Genomic DNA, 21,803 nt, shown 5'->3' with positions numbered 1-21,803 from the left:
AACTATTAACAATCAGAAGGCCAACAATACTAGAATGACTAATACTGAAATATACTTTTGCAATTAGAGCTTTCATGTCTTTGTAACCTTTAGTAAGGAATTGTTCTTAAACTTCAAACAGAATTTCTTAGTACTTCATATAAATCAATTGCCCTGTAGTTTTCAGTTAAGCAATTTAATTGCTTAATCAGAATAAGAACCTAGTGATTAAAATTTAAGTCATGTGGTACCAGGCAATATCAATATTAGTTTTTACTCAGGGTAGCTGGTTTAGATCAAACTGAATTAAATAGAAAGCATGTTTGCAATATGCTTTAGCATGCAGGAATGTCATCTAAGTCTTCTCTAGAGTTAAGAGTACAGACACTGAAGAGTGACATAGCAATAAGACTCTAATAAAGCTGCCACAAAACACCAACTCCAAATCAGAGAGCTTCTGTGCTAGAACAGCTTTGAGGGTTGTTGGATTTTTCATTATCTGTGTTGAAAAAAATTAGCCCTTCTGTGAAGAGCATCTATGCAAGAAGGGACTATTTTCTTAGAACTGACCTGAAATACAGAAATAGCAAAAAAAGTTTAAGAGAACATAGTGAAATTCTGTGCAGAAATCTATAGTATTGCTACTCAAAAGTGAGCCAGTATTGCAGGAATATGGGTAGTCTTGATCAGAAATTATCAGATGCTAAGTATTAATTCTCTTTTGAGTTGGTATTACACCAAGTGCAGTGGGATTTTGGCTAATGGTTCTGTTTTCATAATGGAGGCAGTGAGGAATTTATGGAAACAGGAAGCAGCAGCAGCACTTTTTGCTGGTGGAGTTGTTGTTCTGGACGCCTTTCATCTGTAGCACATCCTAGGAGGTTAACAGTCATACTGGATCAGATAAAAAGTCTGCCTCTGTCCTCTTTCTGATATTATCAAATGCTAATGCCTAATGAGAAATACAGAGATATGACAAGTTTGTCTTCCTTTCCTCCAAGAGCTCTCCTTGCCTTCAGATATTCAGAGACTTAAAGACGGAAGGGAAAAATAGCTTCCTTTTAGCTGATAATCTTCAACAGATCTTGTTTCTCTTGAGTTTTCTTACTTCCCTTTTAGCATATGTAAACTCTTAGTATCCACAACAACAGAAAAAATTATTCACATAAGTGTTTATCAGGGTTGTTGCTGTGAAGAGAAATGATGACTGATTACCCATTTCTTTCTTTCACTCTTTCAGCAAGATCTGAACCCAAGTAGTAGCTTTCAGCTCCTTCCTGGGGGACTGCTTTTTCGCAGGGGGGCCAATTAAGCATCTGGTATAACAGCCATTACATTTTTATTCTAATAACATTAGCCTCAGTGTTTCAAAATCTGATTTTAACTTTTTGCTCTGAAGTAAATTGCATAGTATGTTTCACTTTCCAATGTGAGAGTTGGTATACTGTGAAGCTGAAGAAGAGGCTGTCAAACTGCTCTGATTAACCATGTGCTAATATGCATGAAGTTTTAAGAATTGTGTTAATACTTTAGTGATTGATTGCCATAAGTGTGTACTCAGCCACAGTATGGCTTGTTCTGCATTATCTTTTTTGAGGATACGGAATGGCATGCATTATACAGATTAACCAGTTTTCCCTCTGAGTGTGGAGAAAACACTTGTCCACAGTCAAAAGACTAAAGAAAGAGAAAATATTTGATGAAAAATAGGACACAGGGCCGAATACACATGCAAGTATTCACTCTTGATACACAAGAAAAAATTAGCATGATCATATGCATGTTCATAAATCTATAGGCCCAGATGTGATCCATCCCAGGGTGATGAGGGAGTTGGCAGATGAACTTGCAAAGCCACTCTCTATCATTTACCAGCAGTCCTGGCTCACTGGTGAGGTTCCAGAGGACTGGAAGCTGGCCAATGTGACACCCATTCACAACAAGGATAGGAAGGAGGATCCTGGTAACTACAGGACAGTTAGCCTGACCTCAGTACCTGGTAAGTAATGCAGCAGTTTATATTGAGTGTAATCACACAACACTTACAGGATGGCCATGATATCAGACCCAGCCAGCATGGGTTTAGGAGGGGTAGGTCGTGTTGACCAACCTGATCTCCTTTTATGACCAGGTGACTCTCCTGGTGGGTATGGGAAAAGCTGTGGATGTTGTGTACCTGGACTTCAGCAAGGCCTTTGACACTCTCTCCCACAGCATTCTCATGGAAATGCTAGAGAAATCTGGCAGAGCTGCTTAATATCTGTGACATTGTTCAAAATGTTTGTTCTTGATGTTTATGAAACTGGCATTTAATGTAGCTGGAGCAAAAGCTTATGATCTCAAGAATATAAGTGATATTTGTTATTTAGTTTTAAAAAGCTACTGGACTAATAACACAAGCAGCAGTCATGAGTGGAGAAGTGATGTGTTTGCAAAGAATGAAGTTGTATAGCTTTATGTTGTATGACTCTATACAGCCAAATATATTTGCCTTCCTTTGTAAATAAACTGCAGACAATATCTGTGTTTTGAGGGCAGAGACATCAATGTGCTATCCTTCAAGTATTAAAAAAAGAAAATATAAAATTCAAAATGAGATTACTATAGAAAGGAAGATATTGTTGCAAATGATTCAGGGTATTAAATGGCAGTATGTCATCTGCAATATCATATTAGAATTTGAAAGCCTTTTACTGTCTAAATCTCAAATTAGGCTAACAGGAAAAGGTTTATAAAAGGTTTATCAGTTCTTTCTATTTATTTGTGCTGTATATCTCACAGCATTTTCTTGAACACACATTTATGTCCTGGTTGGGTGATGATCAACAGTAACTCCTGCCTGGCACATTAATGTCACTGCTTTGACTCCATGAAGGTGCTCTGCCTAGAGGTCAGGCCCTGCTAAAGTAAACTGTCAGGCTCAAAGAAAACCAAAGCTATGATTAAGGATTTGCAGATTCCTATTTCAGAAGTTGGCATTATCTAGCATATTTCAATAGATTCCATCAATCTTGACCAAAAACCCAGTACAACATCAGCAAAGGAAGAAACCATTACTTAATATAAGAAAAAATCAAAGCACATTGGTTGGAAAGCATGGGGGTTTTTAAAATATGTTAATATTTTTTAATTTTTAAATGCTGTAGAGCTAGAAAAAGAACACAGTAAAATCTGCTGTAATGTGGGTAAATGTCTTCCAAATTATTTTAACTTTTTTTTTGTTTTTTGACTGGACTGTACTCGCCAGATGGACATACAAGATAAAATATAACCCAGGGGAAATACTGCAACAAACTATTCTTGTGAACTACAGTTGGCAGAGATGCTTTTGCCTCAGAATGCACACATGATGATGTGTTTAAAGGATGAAGTAATGTTTCGAAATTGCTGGTAATCTATGATGATGCATCTTTGTGCTCTTTATACTTCTGAAGCTATTAACTTCTTTCCAGACATTTGATTCCTTGAACTAAGTGAAAACAGCACTTTTAAAGAGTGAACAGGTTTCTCTTGAAAGGCACATGAACCTGTTTGTTTCTTCTTACTCTTTTAGCAAGACCAGGGTGTAGCCAAGGATAGCTTTCTGGATTGTTAAAATAACAAAAAGCTTTTTTTAATCTACAGTTCACTACTTTGAATCCACTGCAGGCTGAACTTACGAACATCTGACACTCATGCTGTAACTTGGGTAAAATGAGTTATTGTTGCAGGCCTCTCTGTGGGCAGGGATGTAATGCCAACATGTGGCTCTTGCTGAGTACAGTGATCAAAAGACAGATACAGGCTGGTACAAGATAGCAGACAAAAGTGGAAAAGTGCTCATTTACTCCAGCTGAGGATTTGGTCACCAGGCTTGAACCAGACTGAAAATTGACCTACCTGTCCTACTTCTGGAATCCCTTAAGCATAGGTAGGCCTCAATCTTGGATTAAGGCTCTTGAAAATTGCAGTTGCTGTCAACTGTTCCACATGAAGATTAGAGTTCAGTGTTAATTTAGGATATTTCACTGTACTGATGCATTTTGATTGGATTGCTGTCTATTTGAAAAACCTGTCTGTTTCTGTAGAAAAGTTGCCTTTGAAATACCAGATTTTGAAATTTCGTTCAAGAATCCAACCAGCAAGGAGCTGAAGGAGATGAATTTGGGCACTGAGTTTTGCACCTGATCCATGGCACTGTAGCAATTTTCTGACAGAGTTGTTTAAGCATCTGATTATCCAAGGACTGGATTATCTTGATCTACTTGTAGCTAGACTCTGGTTTGTTTTTCAAGATTGTATGGGATCACTGAGCAGAATGATGTGTTTTCTGGTAATATTGAGTCCCAGCTTAGAGGAAACTTTTATTTTTCTAAGGTATGCTATGGGTTTGTCTGTATTGAAATGTCATTTGACTGTGCTTAGCCAGGCTGTCCTGGTTGCAGTATCACTGTGGCTGCTGCTTACCATCTTGAAGACATTTGGAATTTTTGATCATAATTTAGGATAGGAAGTTGAGTTATTTCTCCAGAAATGTCTGCCTTGGTTGATAAGGGCCATCACCAAGAAGAATTGGAATGACCCTTTCTTCTGTTTTGACACAACATTTCTGCAGTCTGGTGCCATGTTTTGTGTATGCATGGCACATATGTGTGTGCATTACACTTCACATGTACTCTCCATTTATTGGGTTATTGAATGGGAACAGAGGAATGTCATTTGTACACAGGTGAGACAAATGGGTAAGAAAAGTTTGTATTGATTTGCTGTTCAAATTATATTCTAAGTTGCTCCATGCAGGAATTCTATTGGTTTTTTTCTAATTTGCTATTTAAACACATTGTACCAATGCAGAACTGAATATTGAAAAGATCCTAAATACATAACTTGGTAATTAATAGTGTATTGTCTTGAGAATACTGAAAATTGCTGCAGGAAAAACTAAACTTAGAGGTCTGGAGAGGTTCCCTTTTCCCTGGGAGATATTAAAGGCTAAGTGTACATTTGTTAAATGTCTAAGATTGTAACGAGTTTTCAAAAAACACAGATTTATGAAATGGTCTTTATTTAGAATATCTTGTATCCTTGTCAATATTCTTTTTTTTTAATTCAACCTTTCCATTAAAATGACACATCATGACATGCCTAGCAAGGGAGCTGCAACCCTCTAACAGATGCTGAAACATATATAAAGTGTAATGCAGTAAATTGTACAGACTAGACCTTAAAGTTAACCTGTATGGCTAAAGCAGTATTTTGTTGGGTTTTGGGGTTTTCTTAAGCAAGGCTGGGAATGTAATAGTGTAATCCACTTGTGACTCATGTCTGTTAAAAACTCAGAAGACAGCCAGATGTTACTGGGTGTGAGTCTGTGTCTGCACACTACAGTACAGTTTAGCAAAATCCTTTGCTGGAGCTCTTTAGAAGAAAACTCCCTTGCCATTAGGTCCACGAATTAGACTTGTTTTTCCTAAGGACTCATTTTGTGGAAGAAAGCCTTCAAAATACAAATTTGCCCAGATCTGGCTTATATTAGAAGAACATGGAATGTAGATGTGAAAAGTGAGCTTTCCTTCCTAAAAGTTGCAGTGAAGGATCTGGTTCACAGCGTACTTGCACACAAAGCTTGAAAGGTTTCCTTTCAGTCCATTTTGAGTTATTGGTGAATAGAGGGGGGAAAAATTATTACCCAGATGGAAGAATTTTTCCCACTTTAGTTTTTCTGATGTGGCAAGAGGCTTTTTGTTTTTCTAAAAATAATCTTGATCTCCATAATGAGCGCAAGTGAAGAAGTTTCAGTACAGAGGATAGTTTGAGGGGGAAAAAAGAGAAAAAAGTTGAGGCATATAAAATGAAGCTTAGTTGAAGTCCCAGTATCAGTACAACTATGGATTCTGCTTTTAGGAATCTGTAATAACTGCTATCAACTTTATAAGCATTCAAATGATCTTAAAAATCTCAGTAGGTAATAGAAGGGAACCTTTGCTGAGGACTTTTCCTGATAACCTCCATAATCCTTTCAGATTCTGCAGGGATTTTGAGTCTCAGCTATGTCAGATGTTGGATAACTCTTTCTCTTAGTTAATAGTAGGTTTGACAAAATTCTGCATATTTCCATTTAAGAGTTGAATTTTTTAAATGAAGTTTTCAAAACTGTTTGAAGACAAATATTATTGAATCCATAAACAAAGCCATTTCAAAAATATGCATGACTTTTTGAATGGCCTTTGTGTTTTAATAGAGATTGATTACAGGTGTATGTCTACCTTCTTTATGGGTTATCTGCTGGTAACTTCAAGCAAAACATGCATTAGTTTCTTAAACTGTGAAGTAACCTGTGCACTTTCCTTTGAAATACAAATAGATCAACAGAAGAAAATAGATTTTCATAAATTCTCCTGGAATTCAATCTATAAACCAAACCAAATGTAGATGAGGAGTGAAAGGTGCAATTCACTACTTCATTTGGTCTGCTTTATTTTAAAGTGCTGTAAGGAACAAATTGTTTTGCATTCCTATGCTAACAGGACACACTAATCACTGGGAAAGGTGATTCTGGTTTTGTTCAGGGCTTATGAATTAAGGGTTATTACTGGAAATGGCTCATTTACTCTGTAGGGCCTGAGACAGAGAGTCTGAGTCCTCTGAAGCTTTTGTAAATACATGTTGCAGAATCTTCCCAGACTGAGATGTTTGCCTGTTTGTAGCTGGCTAATCCAGAAGTGCTTCCCTGATAAGGTTAATGCCCAGTTAATTGCTCCTAGCCTTGACACACAGTTTAATTGTTATTTGGCCAACATATGCTTGTTGCTTTCTCTGTGTAGAATTCCAGCGGATGTAGTGATGCAAACTACACGCTGGTGGAGGGCAAACAAAATAAATACAGTATTTTATGTTCTTTTAATTCAGGGCCAAGTGGATTTGGATGAAGTGTTTATTTAGTTTGCTGGCTGCTTCAGATGCTGTGGCATATTGATTCCTTTTATTACTAGCAGCCATTTAACCTGACCTCTCTCAGATCCAGTATTTTAAAAGCCATAAATTTTAACTTTACTTATGAGCAAGGACTGAAATGCTGTGAAAGCCTTTTTATTAGCAGAGCTTTTGCCTTACTCCATGTTCATGTGTCACCCATGGCAACAATATTTAGAGCATCTTAAATTAGAGCGGCTGTTGGGCAGCTCGGTGGTGATGGGGTTAGCAATAAGAAGAGCTCATAAATATCTCAGGCATGTAGGATTCACTGATCAAAGTGTGGGCAGGTACAGAAGCAATGCCATGATTAGCAAAAGGTATTATTTTCTGGTTATTTTGTTAAAAATCTTTCTTTTCTTAGTCTTGATGCTTACAGATAAGGAAGATTTTTTTGTTAAATTGCAAGTTAAATTGCTGATATTGAAATGTAGTTTCCTTTGCTGCCTTGGCTTTTTGTTTTTTTAAACAATAATCAGCTTCCTTGTTTCATTAGCCTAAATTAATCACTAAACAACACTTAAAGCAATCTTTAATGTGGGGCTTATGTAAGTATTTATAAAAATGTGCCCAGGCCAAAAATTGATGCATAAAAATGGCATACCACTCTTTGAATTATAAATAATATGATTGTTTCAAATTTCTTTCTGCATTCACATGTAAAGAACACAAAAAAACTTTAGATTAGTGATGTAAACACAAAGCTTAATATGAACCTCTTGCATTCTTCTAATTTACTTCTCATTTAAATTATTAATTTAAAAAAATATTATTTCAGGCTTGATGACTAAGATTGAGTAATAATTCAGGAGTTTATTTCAAAGTAGGCTTAAGACTTAACAAAATAAATCATAACTATAATTTTAATGTACGTTTTGGCTTGCTTTCTTCTGTTTTAGTACTAAAGAAGTTTCCCCATCTGTCCCACAGATCAAAAGGTAATGCTCTAGATGTTAGCCTCATACTGTCAGAAGTGACTTTGTTTAAATATTAGTGCAGGGACTCTTTACTTCATGTTAAACTTTGGCCTGGGAACAAAAATGTTGGTTTAGTTTGAGAAACATAATTTATATCAATTAGTCTCAGAAAGTGTCACATTTCCCAATCTTTTAAAGCTGGATTTAAATGTTTGACCTTTTCAGAGGGCAGGTGTGGAAGTAGAAATAAAGCAATCACAGGGCACTGGAATTTTTTTGCTACTACTCAGTTCCAGACTGATCAATTTACAAGGTGCCTGAAACCACTGGGGAATCCTGTTTTCTAAAAACTGGACTTTTTCCTGTCTGCATTGCTTCTCCTATTGCAGTTTTCCTTTACCGGGTTGTAACACCTATATCTCAAGTCAGTTTATACATAAATATCCTTGAGGAGAAGCTTTGTGCAAGAGAAGCAGCTTGATTTATATTGGGACCTGTTTGGAGGGCAAGTGCTTCAGTTTGCACCAACTAGAGGGAGGGCAGGATCTGCTGGAGAAAGAGGGATTCAGATGTCTAGGAAAACTGCACTGGATGCAGGGCTATACTGTGAACTGGAAGGTTATGTGAGGGGTAGACTTCTGTAACCAGATGTAGAAAAATAATTATTTCAGCAGATAAGATCACAGGGTTTCTATGCAATGACAGGCTTGGCTGCATTTTGTCTGATATTAGCACTAACCTGGGAAGTGCATGTGCCCCTTCACTGAGGCTTTCGCTTGAACCTCTGCCTTTGCTTCTAATTCTTAGCTTTAATATTGTTGCACTGGGAAACTTGTCAGCATTTTTGAAATGTTTAATGCCATACATATTCTTTTTGAAATAGTAGCACGTTCCATTGCAGCGTTGTTGTTTGTTAGTGGTAAGCCTGTAGAAAACAGCGACACCAACTCGCGTTTCTAAGATGACAATAGTGCATTTTCACTTTTTGCCTAATGGCTGCCTTATTGCAAGCATTTCCTTTTCAGCTGGCTAAGGCTCAACATATCTTCTGGGCCTCAAATTGTGATCTGTCATTATTCATAGCTGAAATTGCAGTTTGTGCAAATGCAGGCTAAATTGCAATCATTATATGTAGTAAAATAGATTGAAATATCTGTAAATCTGAAGACTGTAGCTGTCTCTTACAATCAGAGAACATGTTAAATTCTCCTATGCTTTGATTTCTCTTTATTAGATTTTGTTTCTCTGTCAGTTGCAGGGTTGTTCTGTGTTCAGTATTTCTGCTTATTATCTGGAATGCTTAGATTGAGGTATTAAATGAGAAAAACTAGATATCTTGTCTTTAATATATAAGTGCAAGATAGTGATTCTTCTCTTGCTTTTCATCAAACCCTTAATCTTTTCTATGTCACCTGTATAAATTAGTGTTGAAGAAAAAGCTACCATGTGATCTAAGACTTTTCTACAGAAATGTTATATTAAAGCTCTTCATTTGAAAATCACAAGCTAAAAGATGTAATGGCTTTCAGATTCCTCCTTCCTGAATCATTCTTTGCATTGAATTGGTGGATGATTGAAGGAGTATCTGAATATAAAAATATAAGTGAGAGGAAAAAATCCTTTGTAGTTAGGCATACTGTGAATCCTACCAGAAATAAATGAAACTACATTAAACAAATGGTTAAGAAAGAATGGAACATGAAGTAATCTAAGTCACTACATGATGTTGCAATCTTGTAGAGGAAGGAGTTGGTCTGTTAGTTTGGGGTAGGCCTGAGTTCCGTGAGCCCAAGCTGAATATCATGGATACTACTGGAGGTGTGTGTCCAAAGCAGAGCAGGCACTGAGCTGTACCTGCTTCCTTCAAAGCTGTTGGATTATCTCCCTCTGAGTGCTACCACTGAAGAAGCCACCATCAGTGCTTCATGCTCAAACAGTTGTTTGCCTGCTGAAAGCAGTCCCATGTTCTCTCCAGCCTCCCAGCATCCACAGGGTGGAACACTCACTGTTTTCAGAACTATTTTCTCTTCCCTAGGACTACATGAACCTCCTCTATGTGCAATGCAATAGGAACCAGCACTTGGTGTGTTTAGGGAACTGGCAAAAACAGAATCAAATTATTTATAATTTGTTTCAACTTTTTGTTTATTGTATTTTCTCAGTCTCCGTGATGATTTCCCTTTTCCTTTATAGTTTTTCTTTACCTCGCTGTCTTTCAAAATGTAAATAGTAAGTTAGTCTAGCTCACATAAATATTTTCCTCTAAGTATTCTCCTTTAGGCCTATTCCTGTAGCTTTGGTTTTCAAGAAGAAACATTATCTAGAAAATAAAGTTAATGATAAATATATAAAATGTTTACTCTGTAGGGTGTCTTGGGAGTTGTATTTCATGTAGAGTGACAGTGATTCATGGCTTCTCTGCATTTGGATTCCCTCTGTACATGCCTTTGGGGTGGCTTGCATCGCCCACAATGCTGTGTCATTTGTTTCCCTTTGATTTTCATGACTGACATTTTGCTTTTGGCATATTTTCTTCAGCTGGGCTATTAAAAAAAGAAAGGAATGTGCAGATGTGGGAAAAAGAAAATATTGGAAAGACCTGACTAATAACAGTAGTAGTAAAAGAGCAGAAAGCAGGTTTACTTAAAGTGGTACATTAAGAATTTAAAAATCTGTGTTAGCCATGTTGGCATCGAGCAGAAAATTAAACCATGTGTAACACCGTCTTTCAGTGGAAGGATGATCAGTTACAGATAACATCCTAGAAGCAGCAGTTTGATTTCAGCCAGTCTAGGCAGGTAGTGATGTCAGCTGTTGTCTTCTCTTATAAATTCAGGAGAGATATATAAAGTAATTCACCATTTATAAAAACAATAAAGTGGATGCTTCAGTTGTCTTTTTATCATTGTGCTACAAGAAGCAGTAAAAGAGCTCAAGAATTTCAAATCCATGAAAAGAAACATTTTAACACAATGAGCAGCTGAGTTTCTTATTCTCAAATTATGTTTTTGTATTAAAAGTCCAGGTAAGGCTAGATATAGACACACACCATGTGTCCCCAGAAATGCTTGTTAATAACTTGTAAAAGATAAGAGAGAGGTTTTGTTGTTCATTTGTTGGTTTGGGTGTTTTTACCCATGAGATAAATAAACACATTTTCAGGCTTACAGCAGTTCTAAAGGTCTGCTGAAATTAAAAAGGTACTGATGTGGGCAGGGGAAGGCAATTTTCCAATTTGGGATGCAGCCTTGTCCATTATGGAGTTTTGTGCATTTTTCTGGAAAGCATCCAGTAATAGATGCTGGCTCAGAAAGCAAGGGGCCAGGTCTCCCTGCTTAGGGAAGCTTTTTAGCTCCTGTATCTTTAGCTGTGCTCTAATAAGTGATTACTGCAGCTCTGTAATGAAAGGGGGGGGAAGGAATAAAAGCTGAATTGTAAAAAAATTAGAAAGTGACATTTCATACCAAATTATTACAGTCTTAGAATGGGTCAACTGAATGCTCAATACCAATCTGTGAGTGAGGGTTCTCAGTAAGTTTTTGAACAAATGAGGACACCTCAGTGTGCTCGGGTGTCTAAGGACTGGGTCCCAGTGTGTGTGGGGAGGCTGAGCACACAGCTTGCTGTCTGTTATGTGTCCTGTGAGTGTCTCACTCCAAACTTCAGGTGTTGGTTGGATTTTCTTAGGAATGGCCTTCATACCTTGCAGTCTTCCAGTCTGAGGAACTGGCTCAGCTTTGTATAAAACAGGCTGTAACCAGCATTTAACTTGAGACTCTTTTTCCAGTTAATGGAGCTTAGAGCAGTAATTGAGTGTAGTACAGCTTGCACTGGGATGTGTTTGTGAGCATTTCTGTACTTTTCTGGCCAGCCAGGCCACTGTAGCAGCAGTCTGGGGTCAGCGTTGGCTGCTGGACCTCCCAAATCCCTGGGCTCACATGGCCCTGCTGGAGGCAGGGACGTGCCCAGCCCTTCTGCAGTCGCCTGAAGCCGTTCCCAGTGGCTGTTCCTCCCAGGAGGCTCGGAGCAGAGTGCTGGGGACCCAGTGCCGGCAGGGCCCCCAGACCACAGCCGCAGCCCCTCGGTTTGCAGCCCAGCCTGGCTGCCTGCTGGGTTGCCCGGGGCCAGCAGCTCTGCCAGTGTGTTGCTGTGCTCTGTGTCTGGCCAAACAGCCCACCAAGGCTGGCTGGTGACTGAAACTTGAGAGAGCTTCCTCTGCTCATCAATGCCTTTCACTCGGCCTTTTTCCTTATCGTTGTTTTTCCCTTGGTTTTTCTCCTTCTCAGCCTGTGATAGGCAGCACAGTGCCTCCTACTGATGCACAAGATTTTAGTGATTTTTAGCACCTCTTTGTTCATGCAGGTCTTTCCTCTAACTTTGCTTTAGCACTTGCTAATTTGTCAATAATGGTAGTCTCCACAAAGGCAATTAGGGAACAGAAGAAGGTTGCACTGGGTGATGGAGCAACCAGGGTTCCCTTAAACCTGTTTGTCTCCACACACACCCCCAATCCCCTACTTGTTTTCAGCTACATATCAGTCTGCAGGTAAAGGAAGTGTAAATTGCTTTATGTAGGCACTACTGCCAAGTCTCTATTTGGTGCCAATTCTCAGCTATTTTACTTTTAAGAATTCACTGAACATGCTATTCAGAATTACTTGCACTCTAGAATTGCTAAAATCACAGCAAATCATACTAACATATCTGTCTTTTCTGTGACCCTTGAATCCCTTCAGGCATTACAGTATGGACATGGAGGTGAAGGGCTTCTCTTATGTTATCCTGTTCCTTTTGTTAGTACTGCTTAAAAGTTGAAAGCAAAAGCACTTGAGTTCTCAAAGACAGAAGGCATATTGCAAGGCGCAGTCTCTTAGTGTTTCTAAGGAACATTTACTGTTCTGCCATATAAAAACTAAGTAGATGCTACAGAGACTTTTAAATTAAGCTGTGAATTTCTTCATTGATTGGAGTGCATCTATTCATTGAATTTTGTTCTTTACCTATTCCACTATCATTTTTTAATACTAATTAACACAAATGCTGCTACAAAATAAAGCCTTTCTAAGGTCATATAGTCAAGCAATCTAAAGAGAGAGAAGGTTTGGGACACTCAGTATTTCCTCTGTTTTTCTGTGAAGTGCTTTCTTAAGCCTGTAATCAGGGAATGAGGTAGCGACAGCAACATCATTTATGTTAACCTGTGCTTTGCTTGTTTCTTGAAAAAGCTCTGTGTGTGTTGGTATCATAGCACTAGTTTCAGCTTGAAGGAAAAGGTTGGGTAAAACTTAGAGAGAACTAATGATGTATCTTCTCTCAGAAGAAATGTGTTTGAAAATATCAACCATTCATACAACCTATCTCCTTCTAAAAAGCAAAACACTTGTGTAGCAGTGGTTGTTCTTGTGAGTCTAACGATAATGCTCTCCTTAGTGCTAGTGATAATGCTAACAGAGACTGTTAGCACTGTCCAGTTGGACATCACTGGCAAAGGTAGAGGAAGCAGCCCCATCCTCATCCCTGGTGAGGGCTTTGCAGTGGCACAGAGCGAGCCAGCTATGGCCCATCACTTTGTCACGTCAGTACATTCTGTGCCATTCCCTCCAAGTCTGAATGGGGATATCTGCTGAACTAGGTTTAACTTGATGTTATTTTTAGAACAAATTACATTGATTGCATACTATTTCAAAGGCCCCAAGTAATAAAGTACACAATTAAATGTATCTGACTAGTTTAATTTCTCTGTGTGGTTTTTGGAATAAAACCTTAACCATTTCTTTTCCAGACTCCTCTGGCAAAGATTTTGGTCCTACTCTGGGGTTAAAGAAATCCAGTTCTCTTGAGAGTCTTCAGACTGCTGTGGCTGAAGTAAGGAAGAATGAACTCCCTTTTCACAGACCCAGGCCTCACGTGGTGCGGGGCCGGGGATGCAATGAGAGCTTCCGAGCTGCCATTGACAAGTCTTACGATGGACCTGAGGATGAAGAGGGTATGTTGTGCTGAAGGCACTGACTGAGGGAGCCACCTTCACTTAGCACTGCTGAGGGCCAGCTCGATGGAGCACCATGAGCCAGTGATTTAGTCCCACTGAAGCTGATCACATTTTAAAAGCTGTTCACATCTTCCACTGAATAGAGCTGTCTTTGCAGTACCCCATCCAACCTTGACTGGGTTTAGTGTAAAGTCTTTCACTGATCTCCTTTGGGGCAGGGGTGGGTTGGAGGATTTAGAACTCAATCCTTAAATAATTATGTTTTTCAACTTCAAGAAGCAGCTGCTTTCTTCAGATTACATTAAAAATTATCTCTCTTGTTTTACAATTCCCCCTTTTCCAGCCAGGAAATTTGTTTCATGTTGTAGATAAGGCAGTGTATTGATAGCACCCTGCTGCTCGTTCTTTCACTATGGGTTTTATAGACCCCAGTCTGGAAATACATCTCCTTTAGTATGGGGTGTAAAACAGTGCTTGGATCCTGAGCCCCCCCCGCAGAAGGAATATGGCTCTTTTGCAGCCAGACAGTACATTTTATCCATTTCTTGCTCCGCCACTAAAATAGAAAGATTCCAGGGAGTGAATGAAGTAATTTTGTTACATAGGTTGATTTTGCAGTCACCAGAATCTCTTGTGGAAGTAAGCTGTGTGTTTGAAACCCAGCACATGGTTAACAAGCTAGATTTCAAAGAGAACAAGTGCTTTACTGTATCAGGATTTTTATATCAGGAACAATGATTAGAAAACAATTCATTAAAATAATTCTGCATTTAATTTACAATACAAATCTGTTTGAATCCACTAGATCTGCTTAGTCTGCTTTTTAAATTATTCAATTAAATGAGTAAGTGTGTGAGTCATTTGAGCTCTTTGTAGACACTCTTGCTGTATTTCACATGTTTGCATTTCAGTGGCCCATAGCCATCCTCACTGCTTCTTTTTCATTCTGTGCAGATGGTGGCTCTGATAAGAGCTCTCACTGTGGTCAAGAAGCTCAAAATGTGGAATCTGCCCCTCCGGGGAACCCTGAACTAGAAGATGCAGAAATCAAAGCAAAAAAGGACAAAAAAAGTAGGGAGAAAGAGAAGAAAAAGGGCAAGTCTAAAATCAAAGAGAAGAAAAAGAAGGAAGAAAATGAAGATCCAGAAAAGAAAAAGAAGAAAGGCTTTGGTGTCATGTTGAGGTATGGCATTTTACAAAGCAAAACAGCCACCCAGTCTCGTTATAAGATAGGAAACAACTGATGCTCTCATAAAGTAGTGGAAAAATTATTTCACTTGGACTCAAATAATGTTTATGTTATTCAAAAAGAAAGCAGTTTATACTTTTACACCAAACTTGTAACTGCGGCAGAAGACATTTGGCAGACAAAATGTCTTTTTGTGCCTTTGAAATGCATTCCCATATGTCAGAAAAGATTCAAGGTTTTAGGCTTAAAGCAAGCATGTATCAGTAGGGAAGGATTTGTGGGGAATATTTCTGAGTAAAACAAAATCCTGCTCCCAGACTCAGACCTTTGCTTTCTCTTCCCTTTCTTATCTGCTCCCTTCACAAGCTGCAGGGAGAGCAGAATTCTTGTGCTATTGCAAAAGGTCTACTAACATTTGCAGTTGCTGAAAGCCACTACCTATGATAAAATCTTTACTTCATGGCTTCAGGCATTGCCTGCAGTGAACAAAAGTTCACTGTCCTCCCTGCCCAGCATGCAAGTGTTTGGATTTCTGCTGTGGCTATTTGTTCTGTGGCTCTGTAAACTCAGAGTCGCCAGAGTTGTTCAGGCTGTTTCCTTGCTCTTGCTGGAGCTTTTGGTGCTTCAGGTGCTGGTTGCTGACACCCTTCCTTCCAGTACCTGTTGGCTCTGTAGAATATTTAAGTGTTGAAGTAGCTCTTTGCATTTAATACAGAGTATGTGATGAAAAATCTTGGTCACATGGAGGAGATTAAACCAAAGGAACATGTGGTTACTCATGGCACTGAGCACTTAACATTGGCTTTAGGATGCTGTTGGTGTTTCTTGTCGTGCTGTATTGTAGACAGTACTCATATATACAAAAACCACAATCATTGCTTAGGCAAGGATGCATTTAAATAGTAATCTAAGAAATGCAGCTGCAAGATCATTCACTGATCATGGTGTTCATTAGGACATATAATGTATGAACTTGCCTTTCAACTTTGTGTCACTATGTTCTCTAGAGTAAAATTACTTGTGTTATATTAATATGGAAGGTTTTAGCTTTCTTCCATGTATCAGCAATTGTCCTATACAACTTTTGAACCCTGTGGAGACACTGTCAAAAATATTCAGGCATACCTGTATTCCAGATGTGCATGATTTCAACAGTTGTTAGTGTTCATAAGATATACCTGGCTATACCAGTCTGCTTTCAAATGGGCTTTTCAGGAGCAGAGGAGGTGTGTACACACACTTGTGCATTACACATGCATTTGTGTTCATGTTGTTTAAAGAAATTTGACTTAACATGGAAGGGTAGTCAAAAACTGAATAATTAGGAGAGTGACTTCAAAAACTCTCTTGTGTGTCTTAAGCTTTATACCTCTTTTCATTCTTCTTTTCAACTCTTTGGCATGAGTAGGAAAGAGGAGGGGAGTAGCACAGAGGTTTGACAAAAGGATAAGTACTGCTTAATGTATCAAAGATACATAGCAGATTCCAAGTTTGAATTGTAAAGTCTTACAGGGATATTATATCTGAGCCAGAAAGAACATGGGATGACATTAGAATCCAAAACAAGCTATTGTAGTTGACAGAAATTCTGATAATGGTCAATATGCAAAGCCGGGAACAACAGGTTACCATTTGTTGTGATTCCCTCTTTCAGAATATATTCCACATTTTGGTAGTACACAAGGTTTATACATCTGCTCTTTCTATAATCTTGTCTTTGATTTAGATAGTCTTCCCAGCTGACAGTGTTAATAATATTTGTCTGTATGGCAGCACAGAATGGGAATTTCTATCCCACACCCCTGAAAATCTCTACAAGACAGCAAAGATGGAAGCATCATGTTGTAATAAAGAGAGAAGGAGAAGTAGTTAAGAAGTAACAGTTCAGCTGAGAGGTTTTTAGAGGTTCTGTGTCCTTGTTGATGTATCTTTCCAGAATTTATAAAACTTGAAAAGAAATTCCTTCCTGAAAAGGTGAGAGTATTAGGGAATACTAGCCATGATAGAAGTGAAAGAAGGCTGCAGACCTGTAAAGTAGAGCTTGAACAAGAGCAACCAGTGTGCATTTATGAAATAATTGGGGCCATATGTCCTGGGCAAGATGAGCAAATCCAGGCTGGTATTTTTTCAGACAGAAACTGGCACATATGACTTGAAAAACAAAACCAATTGATCTGAATGTTTTTAAAAGAAATAATAGGGAACTAATAGTGGAATTCAGAGCAGATCAAATACCAACTAAATATTAGATTCAAGGGGTATTTTTCAAACTGGAGTCTTGTACTGATGTGAAGGTGAATGTTAGGAGGGATGGGGAGGAGGTTTGAATGATAAGTATTTTAGCAACATGAATGGAAAGAAACATCCAGATTTTTTTATGACGTTGTGGGAATGAAACTGGCATGGTTTTTTGGTAGAACATCTGTGGAAGCAAAGAGAGAAGTTTAATATGACAAAAGTTGTGAGTTTCTGCAGCAGGCAAGGTGGCTGCTAATTCTTGGTATCTTAAGAGAAAGTAGGGAGAAGTATTTAGAAACTGAGATGAGCCCAGTTTTGGACATGATGACTTTAAATTGGAAAGGGGACCTGCCACATAGGGGGCATTGGAAATGTAAACACTGTAGTGGAGCAGAAAGCTTGGTGGAGAAGGAAATCTGTGGTGTGTATTTTATAGGTACGGCAGTGGTTGTGCTGCGATCCCCCATGTATGAGACCACCAAAAGAAGGAACAGAACCCTTGTTAGTCTGACAGGAGAGATAAAGCCAAGGGAAAGGGAAAAAAGTTATTAGAGCAAGTGGCAGGGGTAAGAAGAGGAAATCTATTCCTGGGACCAGGCAATGTAATGAATTTTTTCAACTGGTCTGGTGATTGCAGCCATGTGACAAATCCTGCTGGGAGCTGGAACCCCCACTTTGGTACATTCATGCTGTTTGTAGTTCCTGGGCAGCTTTGTTCAGAGCTATTTCAGCTGTGCCTGCATGGTTCTGCTGTGCTATGGGATGCATCCAAACAGAAAAACAGACTTATTGAACCCATGTCAAAATTGGCTTGAGATAAGTAGGAACTGAGCATCTGTGGTGAAAGCTCCAGGACCAGAAGGACAATGAAAATGAGAGATCTTGCCAGAAAGCTCAGTGCTAATTAAGACACATGCATTTTCTGGTGAATGACGTGGGGTCAGGTGTAAAGGACAAAAGAAAGTAGAATGTGAGGCTAAAACAGCTGCTGGAAATGTCCTACTTGGCTTCAGTGGGATTTTTGTGCTATGCTTGCTGGGTCACACATGCAGTGATAAGAAATTTTACCTTGATATAGTGGCCGTGTGAATTGGCTGACTTCTCCTTTATAATCAATAACAAAGCATTTCAAGATATTAAAACCAAATCCAAGTATTCAGCTGTAGTACAAGAATTGTTGAGCTTTAGTCTTTTGCATCTGAGATTTTTGAACATATTGGAATTGCTACTGCATTGGTTTTTTGCCTTTTTTTTTTAATTTAACAACAGAAAATAGCAAAGCTGTTAGCAGTTGCTAACAGATTTCACTTAGTGCCTCATCTGTTGCTCAGCTGCTATTTACTTGTAGTTCCTGGTCTTTTTTTACACATACAAAAAGAAGAATGATTGCTTTCCTGCTAAGCTTTGGCTTGATTGAAGCTTTATTTAGGTGACTGTGATTCAGGGAGACCATCAAGAAATCATGCTTTTTTTTTTTTTTAATCATTGTTTTTTAAAAGACCTGTTTTTTCACTCAGTATTAACTGAAACTCTTGGCTGCAGCATATTAATGGCTGTAGCATTTGGGCAAAGTAGGTTAATATACTGGAGGTTTGAAATGCAGATGACAGTGGTTAAAGTCTCTATAATCCAAAGTACAATTTCACTGTGGTGCTGACTGCACAGGGCTTTGTTTCCTCGGTTGGTTCTGATGCATGTAGTGCCTGCTTTAGTTCTGAAGGTGTGTATGTGCTGTCCAAAGAACAGAAGTTGAGTCTCAACTGGTTTTGTGTAATATTGGCCAAGGGGCATTTTACATATTTTACATTTTGATGTTTTCTGGCACATCATGCTGTCATTGTTCACTAATAACCCATCACTAGACGACAGACTGAACAGTAAATTGATACTGTGTATCAAGAAAACAAGTCCATTAATTACTTTCAGTAGTGGAGCTGTGACTAAAGGTATACTTCAGTCTCGGGGACAGGCTAGAGTCTAGCATCTACACTGAATCTTTTTCAGAACAGAAATAATACTGAGTTCTCTGCAAGAGAAGAGCGGCAAGATTGCACAATGCCACATTTAATTCTTGGCTCATCCCTTTTCTCACATTGAGCTGACTGATTCCTTCCGGGCACTGTGAGTCTTAGAAGACTGCTGGGCATCAAATGAGCTTCCCTGTACTTCTTTTTGAAGGTGTTCAGTATTTTCAGGAGAAACACTGTAGTGAAATAGCATATTTGTGGCTTTGAAAAAAAGGTAGTGTGTGGTGTCATTGCTTAGAACTGTCAAAAGCTCTGTGAGCAGGGCTCTGTAGGCGGTTTGGAAGGGTTAATTAACCTGTTGGTGCAGGATGTTAGAAATCCCTGATGCTGAACACTAATGCAAAATGTATTGTCACTTAGGACCAAGAATGCAAAGCTGATCTAACCAAGAGGTTGATAAAATAAATTTTTAAAATATTCCTCAGTTTGCTAGGTGATGAATTCCAGATTTTAAGTTTGTGGTCTATATTTATTGAATTGCCATGCTTTGAAAAACTATCAAAATACTGTCTTCTAACAAAGGTAGACTTTGTGTTTCTAAATTAAGTTGGCAGAAGGCTGAACCTTTAAATCACCAGGGAAATGTGACCTCTGCAGTTCTGTATCCTAATCCCATAGCAGTTGTTACAGTGCTGGAGTATAATAAACATAAGTCTATGGCTCTCTCTACCTTTTCCAGAATAGTGATTGTAAAAATTCTGGGCAGCCCTTTCAGTTTTATGGATATGAAGGTAAGATAGCTAATGGACTGCAGCCACACCAATGGCATTTTAATAGGTAACTCCCCCAGACAGAGACCACGAGGCTGAAGTCATAATTTTTTTGTGTGGCATAAAAATCTAAGAGCAAGTATGTAATTGGTGACTTGGACTAAAGAGTTGTGCTGAAGCGGAGTGCAGTGGGAGAGCACTCTCTCATTCCATCTTCAATTCTAGGCTGGACTCAGGAAGAAAATACAGCCAACCTTGTTCATATAAAGCAGTGCTTGTCAACTCGACTGTTTCACTATAAAATATTTTAAAAATTAGTATAGGTGAGAAAATGTCTATCCCCCAGCAGTATTGCACTTCAGCCATGACTTGCATATTTGTGCACATATACGTATAACTGCAAGCCCAGGAAGCGGGAATATATATGTGTGTATTAGTTAGATTTGCTTTTTGCTCTTCAGAAAGAGTGCAATTTTCCACATAATAGTTCATCTTAAATTATTTACCTTCCATTTCACAATATGAGCCATGAATATTTTATTTTTTGTCCCTTTAATTTGCCAATTTTCCTTTGAGCTAAGTGCCTTAGTGATTTTAATTTTTCATTCTAGTTGGAAGACAGAAATGACCCTTTTTTCATTACTACTATTATAGGCCTTGTGCTCCGAATGATACTTTTTACAACCAGCACTGTTGAGCCTGTAATGGTATTGCAGAGTAGATAGCATAATATACAGATATTGACTTCCATTAAGTGTGGCACTATGATAACTTATGGAGAGATTTTTTTTTCTGCTCTGTTGCCCTTAGAAGTTGAGTGTTCGAGAAGAAAAGGTAGCAGTACATGAAGAAGGAGCAAATAATAAAGATGTGGCTTGTTGGAGAGAGGTGATGTATATAACTTCTTAATGTATTTATCTGTGTATGATGCTGGAAATCAATATGGACGTTGATAGATAAAAACCCCACAACTAGATTAAAATTATGTTTTAATTAGGCTAAAGTTATTTTAGATTTTTTGTTCTCAGTTGCAAAATTATCTGAGATGGATGATGTGTATTCGAAAGACAGCATCAGTTAATGAGGCAGATGAGTTATTTAGAGGCCTTGATTTCCTTTTGCACAATAAAATTTTCATTTAGGTAATTTGGTAAATAAAACTCCACTTTCCTTTAAAGAGCATAAGAACATGAGAGAGAGGATATAGCTAGTCAATTAATCTAGCGCAAATTTGTCAAGTATTTTAAACTAAAAAACCAAGCATTCCATTTTATATATATGACTTCTGCTTTTCCTCCACCATATTAATTCTTCCTTGGCTGCATTCATAGTCAGACTAAAGCAGAGAAAATAAGGGGGTTTTGTACTAAAGATGATCATGCAGACTGCCTACTAAAGGCTGATTTGTTTAATTAAGCATCTGTTCTCCCCTTAATACGCATGCATAAATCTCATTAACGTTAGATGTATGCAAGTGCAGTGAAGAATAGACCCCTCACTCTCATTACTGAACTTGGATAACAAGATTTATATTTACTTAACAGATCAGAGCAGAAAGTTCCCTCTGACTATTTAAAAGGACTCGAAATTGCAAACTGTTTGCAAGGAGCATGCTTTTTGTGAAAAACTTGCATGTTCACTTCAAGTTGAAATATCATTATTCAAGTCATTACTAAGCAAAAGGAAAAAAAAAGGCATCGTGCTTTGTCTGTGAGGATTAACTTGAAATTCGTCTTTAATGGATACTTGCCTATTTAATATTGACCTCTGTGCATGCTACAATTGCTAAAAGCAAACTCCAGG

The 21,803-nt window shown here is 38.3% G+C and overlaps 1 protein-coding gene across 3 annotated transcripts in view; it reads left to right on the top strand.

The window, feature by feature from the left end:
- The window catches only part of PARD3B (par-3 family cell polarity regulator beta), a 391,325-nt gene that overhangs the window by 239,370 nt on the left and 130,152 nt on the right, over positions 1-21,803 (top strand). For all 3 annotated transcript variants that reach the window (XM_058028158.1, XM_058028157.1, XM_058028156.1), the window contains 2 exons: positions 13,630-13,833; positions 14,791-15,019. In XM_058028158.1, coding sequence (XP_057884141.1) covers positions 13,630-13,833; positions 14,791-15,019 — 433 coding nt within the window. The remainder of the gene's footprint in view (positions 1-13,629; positions 13,834-14,790; positions 15,020-21,803) is intronic.

This window comes from Melospiza georgiana, chromosome 7 (assembly GCF_028018845.1).
Source record: "Melospiza georgiana isolate bMelGeo1 chromosome 7, bMelGeo1.pri, whole genome shotgun sequence".
Lineage (NCBI taxonomy): Eukaryota > Metazoa > Chordata > Aves > Passeriformes > Passerellidae > Melospiza > Melospiza georgiana.
This window is presented reverse-complemented; position numbering and strand designations above follow the sequence as displayed.